Raw genomic sequence first — 13094 nt, forward strand, 5'->3', positions numbered from 1 at the left:
ATAAGTTTTCTTTTCCCCCCCCCCCCCCAGTATAATTAGGTGCGAAATATATATTGCATTTTTTAATTATTGATTTTGTTTTATATTAGTTAATTTGGGGATTTTAATTATTATCAAAAAATAAATTTGCAAATTATGTATTTTTTAAACTTGTTTTTCTGTCTAAATTTGCAAATGTTTTTATCCTTTTAAATGTTATTTTTCTACCATTTTTTTTAATTTAGAAGATCTTTTCGTTTTTTCCCTATTTTTAAATATGTTTAACTTTTTCCTTGCAATTTGGGTTTGATAAAACATCAATTAACGGCACTTTTGGCGGATCCAGAAAACCGGGAAATTCAGACATCCGGGATAGCGATGGTCCCGAGCATCCCGGTTAATTGGTTCTCTACTGTAGTTCCATGTGTGGTTAGTGGTATTTATTATAGTGCAAGATACCATTATGTTAAATACTTATTTGTAAATTGTTATTAGTTGGAACCTCAAAGGCATATTTAACCTATGGATCATTCTCCAAAGTAGCATTTAGATAATTTACTGAAACGAAGCAAAACCGGTAAATTTCATTTGCAAAAAGTTGTTTACTAAAGACTGTAATTGTCACTTCTGTTATTTTGCATTGCATCAATGGATATGGAAGAATCCGTACCAGAGTTATTAGTTAGTTTTTAAAAATTTGAGAAGTTAATGCAATAAGTATAATAACATTTTGATTATACAATTATGTGTAATAGTATTTTATTATTGGTTTTAGATGCTTGATGAGAATGTCAGCTTTTATTGTTATGTAGTGTGTCCATAATTAATGACTCACATTTTTAATATATATATATATTTATGTATATGTATATATATATTTATGTATATGTATATATATATTTATGTATATATATATATTTATGTATATATATATATTAGGGATGTAGCAAATAGTAATTTGGTCAAATACCGAATATTCGGCCAAAAAAATCAACCAAATATCAACAAGAAAAATTATAAATCATTAATAAATAGTTTTTGTAAAGAAATAAGTTGAGTCATTGCTCAAAAACAATCAAAACTTAGCTGCATTATTGGTATGGGATAAACAAGAAAAAAACAAACAAACAAAACTTTAATGGAAATGTTTAAGATACCAAAAAAAATTGATATTAAGATACATGGAAATATTTGAGGGGAAAAAATGACCAACAGCAATTAAAAAAAGACAAAAAACTAAAGTTGTAAAGTTGAAAAAAAAATAAAAAATTAATATACTCTTAATTCTTAAAACATAACTTCAACGCTAGAAATAATTTTTTTCAGAAAAAAATTATCCATGAATCATTAAAAGAGATAATATATCTATCAGAAACACATTTAAAAATGCAGCGCTATCATAAAAATACCTATTAAAAATAAAGATTATATACAAAAGAAAAAATTATCTTAATTTTTGAAAGAAAATTTTAAAACTAAACAGTTCTATTTTCAAATGTATTTTCAATGAAAAAGTGATGATTAAAGAGTAATATAAACCCTCTTATTTGCTGCATCATAATAAAAACATCTATAAAATCATAAGTTTTTTAACAAAGAAAAAGCTAGATAAAAACCAAAACAAAAAACCTTCTTTATTTATTCGAAGATATAGCACAAAAAATCTTAATTTAACTTTTTCACATTGACGTGTTTTTAGAAAAAGTGACCATAAAAGAAAAATCTTCATTAGAAACACTCTTTAAAAAATGCTGTCGTTATAACCCTGGTAAAAAAGAGAAGTCAATAAAAAGAATCAAAAAAGAATAAAATTAAGAAATTGATCATAATTCTGATATATAACATTAATGTTGAGAACCACAGTTATCCTGATACTAGCTAGTTATCTAACTTACTGTACAAGAAAAAAGTAGCAATAAAAGAAAAAGTCCATTAGAAATGCACCGTTAACATGCTTCGCTTTAGTTACAACAGAAAAACAAGCAAAAATGGAAAAAAAAGTTTTCAATTTTAAAGCTTAGAGTGTTTAAAAAACGGTGAAATTAACTTCCCTGGATATAATTAAACGAAAAAATCATCACAAAACAAAACTCATGCTTCAGTATAAAGTAATCTAGTTTCAATTCTACAAGTTCTACTTTTCCATGTGTCTTGCAGAACATAAATAAAGAAGTTTTAGAACTTGGTAAGTATGCTGCACAAAAACTATTATTGATAATGCATAGTAAAAAAATATGATTTTATATTATTCTTTATTAAATTTATTAAAATTTCCCCCAAAAAATTCTTTGTCGAAAATAAATTTTTCAAATAATAATTGGCTGAATACTCAGCCAATCGAATATTCGGCAAAAGGGCCGAATACCCAATAGTGGCCAAGTATTTGTTACATCCCTAATATACATCTATACACACAAACATATATAAAATCTTTTTTTTTTTTACTCCTATAGAAAACAAAGCAGTGGTGAAAGCATGCCTGGTGGTTTGGAAAACATATCTGAGTCTAAAGAAGAATGCTTATGGGTAATACGTAAAATTTTAAATCAATTAAATTTATGAAAGTTTAAACTCAAAACAATTATTTTGAGTGATTGTTATTTAAGTTTTAAAAAAATTCATTCTTGATAATTATTTTTTTCAATAATTTATTATTTTTTTAGTAAAGTATATTATCAAAAATATGTCGCAAATATATTTTTTTAATTGTCAAATAATTCAATAATTTCCCTTTTACTTTGCAATCTTTAAACAATTCAGCCTGAAATCCTTAAATCACGAAAATAATTCAGGAAAAATGAAAATTCCTTTCTAAAAACCTGAAAAAGAACTATCTGTAAAAATTGAAGTTGTAATACTATTTCCTTTTTATCGATGTTTTATTTTTGTAGATGTTATAATTTTTATTAAAAAATTCCTGATCAAAATTCTTAATTTTTAATCCAATATTGAAACGTTATAAAAATTTATAATTTATTTGCTATATAGATTGAATATTTTTTTTAGATGCAATTATATTTCCATTGAGGATTTTGGTTTATTTCTTAAACTAATGGTGTTAGTATTAAATTTTTTTCAAAGTTTGCTGGGGGTTAATAATAAACAGTCTTGTGTTTGAAATTCATTAAAATGTTGGGAACTATTTTAGTCAAGGAGTTTGATTTGTGTGTGTATTAATATGTGAGTATGACATTGAACTTTATAATGTAATATATAGTATACAGGTAAGATAATGATTTTGTATTGATATTGATATGTATGACTTATAATTCTTCGTGCTTTTAAAATTTTACTGGCTTTTTTTATCCTGATAATTTTCATGTTTTATTAATTGATGTCTGGTATAGATGTGTGCATTATTTTTAGAATTGTTTCTCTAAATAATCAGGAATTTTTTTTTTCCCTGCAGATTACATATAAACCTCCCTTTTCCTTATTCTATAAGTAACAGATCTAAGTGAATAAATCTTGTTCATTAAAATCTACACATTAGATGTTACAAATAGCATATTTAAACGAAAAGTCAAATTAAGATTAATCATTATCTAAATTTATTAGAAGAAAAGGAAAATAAAAATTATCAAACACTAGTTCACATGTTAAATGAATACCAAGAAACTGAAACAGTAAGGTATTACTTATTAAAAAAAAAAAAAAATTCATTGGCTTCAAAAATCTACAGATAAAAATAAAAGAATGTATGTTTGCATATTTTTGAAGCCTCAGAACTTTTTTTTTTATTAAGTATTTCTCTTTTGTTTCATTTTGATACTTTAAGGCAGAAAAGATATGCCTGAACAAAAAGTAACTGATGAGCAACCCTTTATGGTTTGTCTACCAAATGAATTGATGCAAATGCAAAATTAATAATATCTACAAAATAAACTGCTTAGATTACTTTAATTAATAACTCTCTAATTTGCCCTCTTCTCTTAAATTTGTCCACTTTTTTTTATTTATACTTTTAACATTTTAAAAACATTTACTATTTTTAAGTTTTTTTTAGCAATATTTCACCACTTTTCATAATTTTATTTCTCTTATTTTTATCTTTACGGTCTACAAATTATGTATAAAAAATTATGAATTTTTTATTCATATTAATAATTGTTTTATTAAACAAAATTTATAAAATAGATTTGACAGTTAATTTTCCTTGCTTAAATTTTTATTGAATAAATCTGAATAGAAATAGGTACTGTGAAAATTTCAAAATATAACATTTAAAAATAAGTGTTTAAAAAATAAAAATACTTCTTTTGTATTAATTATTTATGTTACAAATCATAGCTATTTTAGAAAGCTTTTAGTATTCAAAATTAGTACTGATTGGCTGTTTTTGATTTTAGTTAAATCAATGCTATTTCACATAACTTTAAAGTTATTTAAAATTGCAATTTTTTTTCCCCTGGCAAAAATATTGTCTCAAATTTGTGTCATATTTATTAAAATGTTATGTATGTAATATAAAATATGTGTTACAGAATCTTTACTTATGGTCTACTTTATCAAAACAAAAGTGAAGCAAATTAAAAGAACAATTAAATTTTAAATAAATAAAAATGTAGAAAATGAAATGACACAATTGTAAAAGGATTTTAAAGCTTTATTTGAATGCTAAGATATAGTAAACTAAAATATTGAAAATTTTTAAAATAAGTGATTTTTATTTTAATTCTTGAGAACTAAAATATACCATACCTAAATAATTAGTCCTGAGTATCACCTCTGCAACATGTTTTTTAGTTTGCACGCAATTTAAAACGTTTTGTAAATACTTTATAAATTATCAGAAAGGCTTAAAACAACAAAATTGAAATAAAATACTATAAATTTTTAATGTTGTGGAAAAAATCTGGTCAATAACAGTTTTGCCCTTATTTAAAATCTTGAAGTGACAATACTTTATTTTTACTGTGACATCTCTAAAGATTTTTTCCTAACCAATTAGAATAAAAGTGGTGTCTGCATTTCACCCATTTAATTTTTCTAACTATTTGTTTTATATCCTGAAAGTGCAGTAAGACTTTCTCTTTTGGGAAAACATTTAAAAGGTTCTTATTTCTGTAATTTTTGTATTTTATATTCAACTAAATTATATTGTTTGTAACTAATTTAATATTTTGAAATAATAAATTTTAGGGTTAAGGATTTAACATTTTCTAAATTTAGTTTCTTTTCATTTTAGGCAACTCATTCAAAGATAAGTACATGGCCCTTAAAACAGTCTGCATTTAGAAATTCTGATGGCGAGTGTCAAGAAAGAGCTGAATATTTACAATATCCAAATCATTATTTTACTTCTTCATAAATATATAAATTCATATACTCATAAATTTTATATTTGTATCCATTTGTACAGAAATAAATGTTTATTTAAGCTATTTGATTTTCTTTACATTTTGTATTAAACTAACTTTTGATGAGTTTGGTGAAAGAAGGTTCTAGACAATCTAATGAATTTGAGTAAATTAGCTTTAAAGTTTAGTTGTTCTATTTTACTTCATTGTTTCTCTGGGTCTTTTGTATGGTTGGAAGGCTAGATAAATGAGCAAAATTTTAAACAGCATTGAAATGGCCCTATCTCTTTCAACAAGGAAAAACGTTTTAGTGTTTGTTTCCAATTGCATAATGTCATGCTTGTTAAGTTTTTGAATGAAGGAATATGTTTAGTACAATTCTGGTATCTACAGTTTGCAAAGTAAAAACCAATTAACCTGAATAATTTTTGATATGATAATTGGATTTTGATGTACTATGTAGTATATTGTGAGGTGTCCACTTATGCTTTATCATTGTTGGTTTTTAATGTGAAATTAAATACAAAAACGTATTTTCTTTTAAATATATTTCTTTTTTGATGAATTTCCGTTTTTCTTTGTGTGACGAAAAAATATTTAAAATATTCTACTTTGAAGAAAAGGTCTGAATATGTAAAAAATCAAAATTGAATCTTTCTTTTTAAGCAAATCAAAACACCTACTTACACTGCTAACTGCACAGCATTTGTTACTCTTGACATCGTAGTATGCAGCCAAAAAAAAGGTATTCTAATGTGAATATTTTTGTTTTAATTGCAATTAGATTTTTCTGCCACACAGTGGATATATTATATAATACCTTCATTGGCTGAGATATTTAAAAATTTAGCAAAATCATAAAATGTCTTATAATCAAATGAAAATTTTAATAAAATCTTTCTCTGAGAAATCTTCTTTTTTTTTGGAACTTGGAACATTCTTCCACTAGCACTTCATTTTTCATACCATAAGGAATGACTTCATAATATATTTTTCTTTTAGCTTTTCATACCATAAGTAATGACTTCATTATATATTTTTCTGTTTCTTGTCTTCATGTGTGAGCTTCAGTTTTCTTTTTTCAATGCTCTAATTTGTTTGTACTTACAGTGCACAAAGAAAGAACATCCTGAATAACTTTTGATGCAGTGTTTGGATTTTCATATATACTCAGATTCAATCTTATGGGTTAAATATAACCTTAAATTTTTTAATGCAGAGGATATTTAATGTTATGAAATTCAACAGAAAGAAATACTTCTACTGAATATAGATCTCTTACTTTTTCACCAATTTGAATTTTTGACCTCGAAAATATGTGGAGTAGTCATAATCTGGGAAAAATGATCCCAATAGTTTAGGCAGGAGATCAAGCTTAATATTCCCTTTTTTGTGTATTTTCCTGTTTCTTAAGAAATTTTTAAGTAAATCGAAACATTTTGCACACTGTAATAAAATGTATTAATCCAAAGATAATTCCACAAAAAAATAATCTTTGATGGTTAATTTTTTTTTATTTTTTAACTTAATCATTGAAAAAATTTGGAGATGTAAATCATACAAATTTTTACATTATTTTAAAGTTAGTAATTTTAAATGACAAAATTTGAACAATATTTGTAACTTAAAATGTCATCTGCATAAATTAATTAGCATGTTCAGGATCTTAAAACAAACCACACCTTCTTCAACTGTTATAGAACATGATTTTTTTTTCTAATACTTTTCAACCTATGTTATCATAAAATTTCTTTTCCAACACATCCATTTGTTATTCTTTTTTTATTTTAAAAAGGAGCTAAGTATTTTTAAAATTTTTACTAAAGCTTTTGTTGAGCTTAATCTGTGTGATTTATGGACATATCTGTATTTGAAATGAATAACCATTCAGTAATTGTATATACAGTCGGACTTCTATTTAACAAACTTCCATTCTCCATTTTGCAAATTTTTTTGAGGAACCAAGAACATTTAAGAAATTTCTTCGTAAAATAACTTCTGAATTGCAAAGTGAATTTTCTATTTAACCAACTTTTTTGAGATCCACTTTCCCTATTTCCCCAAATATTTCAGAACATTTTAATCTTGTTCGCGCATTTTATGGGGGAAATGATCTTGAATTGATTTTTGAAGCCACTTAACTTTTAGAGAGGGCAGTAAAATCCCTTTCTCTTTTTGTCTGCATTTCAAACAAAAAACTCATACAAAATTAACGGACTTTATCAGTATCAATTAAACTTTAGACTGCATGTGGTGACATATATTTAAAATTACTTTTATAATAAATGCAGCTATAATGTTACTCATAAATTAACCTTTTTTTTGTTGAAAGTGTATGTAGCATGATAGTGTAACACTGGATTATGTTCCTATTCTTGCTTTCCATACAGGTTTCTTTTATGGTTAAGATTTATAAAATAAATAGATACTACTTTACAAGATTAAGGTGTATCAATTGCTATTTTAATTATGTCTTGTGTTTATGAATTTAAAACCTGTTTTGTGTCGTTTAAATATTTCAAAAGGTGATTTTCTATTAAACGAATTTTCCATATAACGAACTTATTATGGGATTTATTAACTTCGTTAAATAGAGGTCCGACTGTAGTACATAAAATATAGTAAGATTCATAAATTATTTTATTTTGTGAAATGAATTTTTCTCTGTCGATTTAATTTCAATATCTCACATACAGAGTTACACGAAGTTTTGTAAAAATGGCTGGCACATGTATCTTCATCTGCTAACACAAGTTTAAATTCTAATGAAACGTAATTCACTATTTTTCAAAATAAGAGACCAAATTCTATTATTGTTGCAATTATAGTTGTGTCATTGCTACAACATATCAATATTTTTATTTCTTAATGTTTTTTATTTAATAAGATTTGGTTTGTGCTTATTTTGCAAGAAATTTACAGTTATAATGACCATCTTAAATATCTATTTATAGATTTCTTGTCTAAGAAAAATTAAAAAGTCAGGCCCATCGAGGATCACAAATTATTTTTTATGTGAAGAAAAAAATATATATTGTCGAAAGTGGGACTAAAAACATCAATACTCGTTTGATTAATAGAAGAAAAGGAGAGAGGTTTATCAGACAGTTAAACTGGTTTCGATGTTTTACATTACAATTCATCACTGATGATTCGAGAAAGATTCGATGGTTTATCGTCTCAAAAATATTAATTTGCAACCCCTAAAGTGTATATTTTTTCACTTCATTTTTGACAAGAATTCTAAAAATATTCATCAAAGGGGATAGCAGAACGCCCTGTGTTATATTGCAACACTTAAATTGAAGCCTTTAATAAGAGCATTATTCCGTAATGTAGTATGCTTAAATATTTTAACTTCCAAAACTTAGAATATGTAAATTGTCTCTTAAACTAGAGACTCTTAATTTTTTTAGAACATATTTAAACTGATCTTCGAATATTTACATATGGACAGATAGGCTTGAAGTTTATAATAATTTGGCATACATTAAACTTATAAAATAAAACATAAGTTTTGTTTCATATTTGGCTCTATTGACTTTACATAAATCCATTAAGAAGAGATAGCCTTGAGAAAAGATGTCTGAAAAGGTAAGTAAATTCAAACTTGTCATCAATTAAGATTACAACGAAAAGAATTTCTGTTCTAATTCAAATGGCTGTGAAAATACTCTCATGTCTATAAATTTAGAATGATGTCAGACCCTGCAAATAAGGATTCAGAAACAAAACAAGTGTGACTTATTTCTTGAACTCGCTAATTTAACAGAAGATAGAGAACGAAAAGAAAAGTGTTACACATTGAACGCCACCCATGTGATGAAATATAATCCGTACAACGCCTAGGTATGCTGAGTATCAAATTATTTTATATCCGTAGTTGAGCAACCGACCCAATTTTTGGGTTTACGACTACTAATGTTCAACTCCGTAGCCTTGTAATTTTGAAACCAATCCAGAAGACAAGGGAACTCCTGGATAACGTATTGGGAGAAGTTGGCCTTCGTGGAGAACTTTTTGATGGAACTAACCCGAATTTGAGTTACATGGAGAGGACGACCACGAATACCTCCCATGGATAGCCTGACGGCAAGTGGACTCTAACCCATAATCCGTCTACCACTTAGGATATTTCACGTCAGCACTGTGGTCGGCCCAAGCCGGATACGGATTCGTGACCAGCCATCGGTGGGATTCGAACCCAGTTCACCTCATTGAAAGGCGAACACTCTTACCCCTGAGCCATCGCGGCTGAGTATCAAATTAATGAGTTGATCTTTTTTTTTTTTTATCTTATAACCGGTGTTGGACAGCCGACCCAATTCTCAGTTAACGGCTATCAATATTCAACTACGTAGTCTTGTGATTTTGAACCCAATTCAGGAGACAAGGGAACTCCTCGATCAAGCATTAGGATAAACTAGAGTTCTTGCCATTTAACTACTTTAAAGAATTACGACATACAAGTAACATTTTCTGATTGGTCCAGAAACAAAATGAAACAATTTTTTCTGGTTGACTTAACTTGGAATGATCGACAACTGGCTTATCTGACGGAATCTCATAATTTTGAGTACTTATTCTTCTCTCGTAATTGCAGGTACTTATTCGTACTTCTCTCTGCTGGGAATATTCTTCGAATCAATAAAAAGCTGCACTGATGCAGGGCACACTGCAGGAAATTCAATCAAATATTGCGCAATAAAATACTAACGAGCAAGTTTAGGATACTGCAAAAGAAGATTTAGTTTTCTACTGAAATTGAAAAGAAATAAAGAAACGCAAGAGTACAACTGGTGCCCAAGTTAACATGCTTATTGCCAGCCGAGTGCAGGTGGCTGGTTATACTATATCTATCATGAAGCAGTGGTAATCGATAAAGATAAAATCAAAGTTAAATTTTCTTATTTTAGTTATTAGTTTAGTTTTGAAATTTTACGTTAGTATATTTTAATAAACAATATATTATAATCATGAGAAAACTTTATATTTTCTGCAAAAATAGTTGGATGATAATGCGCACCTGTTTGTCTTGTTGACACAAACTGTCTGTGGGGAAGAATTTTGACATGTGATATCGCATGAATCAGCAACTAGCGTGTTAACTTGTCTTTGTCTCTCTCTTCCTTACAGATGGGGGGAGAATGTTTTTGTTTTAATTTAAAAAGAATGTTTTTTTTAATCACAAATATGGTTTTATTAAATCAAATTTATAATAGTTATTAAAATTAATGACAATTTAAGTAGTTTTTTTTTCAAAATTTTGAGACAATATTTCTCACAGAAGACAATTTGTTTTGAAAAAAAATGTGTATGTAATGTTATGTAATGCGTTGCTTGAATTGGCTACTTTTGGCAGGAATTGCATTTCGCTTTGAAAAAAAGTTGAAATATGTTGCACGAATAATATGGCTTAAATTTAACGAAAACAAGGTTAATTGTAACACTTTATTAAGGTTGCTGCAAATTTTTTCCCTACTAAAGTTCGAAAAATTGAAATTATGTGTAAATTATTGAAACTGATTTTTTATAAATATATTTATTTGTATATGGGAAATTTTTTTTAAACGTTATATACTGACGGATACAATTTGACTAATGACTTAACAATTTGACTTATATAATGAAGAAACAAAAATAGTAGCAACGTATATTGAAATATTTTTTAATGAATTTATAATAATGTGTTTTCAATGAACTATTATTTAAGAACAAATAATGAAGAGTAAAAAAAATTTAAAGATGTTAACAAATTATATCATTTTATATTTTTAATTTTAGCTATATTTATTGAAACAGTGTTAAAAAAATATTTTCAAATGCTTCATTAACAAAATATGACTAATGTATGAAATGTTTTCGAGACAATTTTGTAATAGTATTTCATTTTTAAAAATATAAAAATTAATATTTTTATAACATTTAACAGTCTTCATATAATATATATTTTTTAATCTTTCATTTAAATTAATTGTACTAATACTTTTTTTATATATAAAATAGCATTATAAAAAAAAAAAATTTAATGGTTACTCTAACGCAGGGTTCGCCAAACTTTTTTGATCATCGACCCCTATATAATTTTTCGAAATCTCCATCGACCCCATAAGAGTAATTTTCTGTTAATTAAAATAAAACTCTATTAGATACTGTGTTTGTACACTTATTTTATGATTTTAAACATTTATTAAAGTAATAGTACATTGTGTAACAATAGTTTTATGAAAAATATATTAATGTTGAAGTTTAAATACCTTAATATTTATTAAATAATAAGTAATCTATACATAATAATAAACGCGGCTGTGTGTGTGTCTGTCTGTAATCACAATATATCGCCACAGAAGCCTCGCCCAGGCACGAAACTCGGCACATAATTGTGTTTTGACATAATGAAGAAGTATTTTTTTCCTTTTCAAAAATTTGGATTAGTTTTTTAGTTATCAGTCATTTTGTAAGAAAATCTATGCTTTTTCGTCTTCAATGAGCCATATTCAAAAAACTATTTAAAAATGCATATACTTTTCTCCACTCTTATAAATGTATGCTAATGCGAACCTTACAATTGAAATATTAATTTTCGACAACTTAAACCAATAATATACGAAGGAATTAATAATTTAATTGTAAAGTTCGCATTAGTTTACATTTATTAAAGTGGAGAAAAGTTTAACTTTTGTATTAAAAATGTGGCAACATATTCGATACGTAAATAGAACGCTTCGCTTTGATATATTTGTCGCTGTTCATAATTGTTATAATAAGTTTTTCTTCTTCTTTCCACGCTCTATTTTTTTTTTCTTAAGCGAAGACGATAATTTTTATAGCGATATTGTAGTACTTTGTACAACTAAAAATTCTTTTCACAACACTTTAAAAATATTTACTTTATTTTCTTTATATATACAGAGAACAGTCGGCAAAGAATTCGATTAGGTTGAAAAACATTTCGCTAAAAAGGAACGAATTCCAAAAGAAAAAATAAACAACTTAAAGAATAAAAATGCTGATGCCAGCCAATTTTTTGAAAGTTAACTTAGAAATAACAAACCAAACGATGTTAAATAACAAACCAAACGATGTTAACAAAATGACGTAGAAAGCGCAACTAGATCAAAATTATACAAGCACAACTAGATCAAATTATAATACCTGAGTGCTTGACGTAACAGATATAGAAATAGAATTTGATACCATAAAAAATTATATAGAAATAGAAATTGATACCATAAAAAATTTATTCGTTTTCGTGTTCTTTTCATGTATTTAGCATTTTAGTTTTTTTTTTCTTAAGCGTTGTAGCTATATAATTTCAAACATCCTCAAGAGCTATAACACATCTGCAGCAGAACTGGATATGAAGGCAAAATTGCAGGACAGGAACACTTTAATTGTCCACTAATCTTCAGATCTCCTGCTGTGTTTTAAAAAACTTAATTTGTGAAAACCTTTAGCGTGGCGGACAGCTGGCCGCCTTAGGCGGCTAGTTATAAATAAGTAGAAATAATAAGTAAAGTAACTATAGATTTATTGCTTCGTAATTAATGAGATGGGTGTGCTTGGTGTTTTTTTGCAAGGTTCGCTATATTGGGTTAAAAATTGGTCAATTTTAATCTGAAATCCCCTCAAAACTCCGCAATTAATTTATTTCTGTGCTTAGTTAATGTTGAATTAACGTGACTGAAACCGGCTTCGACCATACAGGAACTTGGAAATGCTAGCATAAATGGCTGAGTTATTTCGTAAAGTTTTACATATTTTTGCATTATATTTATATTTGTCCAAAATTTGCCTATTGTTAAATTTTTAAAA

At 26.7% G+C, this 13094-nt stretch overlaps 2 protein-coding genes across 4 annotated transcripts in view; both read left to right on the plus strand.

The window, feature by feature from the left end:
- Positions 1–5363, plus strand: part of LOC107450387 (uncharacterized) — a 26735-nt gene extending 21372 nt beyond the window's left edge. For all 3 annotated transcript variants that reach the window (XM_016066167.3, XM_043040645.2, XM_016066176.3), the window contains 2 exons: positions 2433–2505; positions 5168–5363. In XM_016066167.3, coding sequence (XP_015921653.1) covers positions 2433–2505; positions 5168–5290 — 196 coding nt within the window. In that variant the 3' untranslated portion in view covers positions 5291–5363. The remainder of the gene's footprint in view (positions 1–2432; positions 2506–5167) is intronic.
- LOC107450407 (uncharacterized) overlaps positions 1–13094 on the plus strand; it is a 477566-nt gene that overhangs the window by 442561 nt on the left and 21911 nt on the right. The window lies entirely within an intron of this gene.

Source organism: Parasteatoda tepidariorum, chromosome X1 (genome assembly GCF_043381705.1).
Source record: "Parasteatoda tepidariorum isolate YZ-2023 chromosome X1, CAS_Ptep_4.0, whole genome shotgun sequence".
NCBI classification, from domain to species: domain Eukaryota; kingdom Metazoa; phylum Arthropoda; class Arachnida; order Araneae; family Theridiidae; genus Parasteatoda; species Parasteatoda tepidariorum.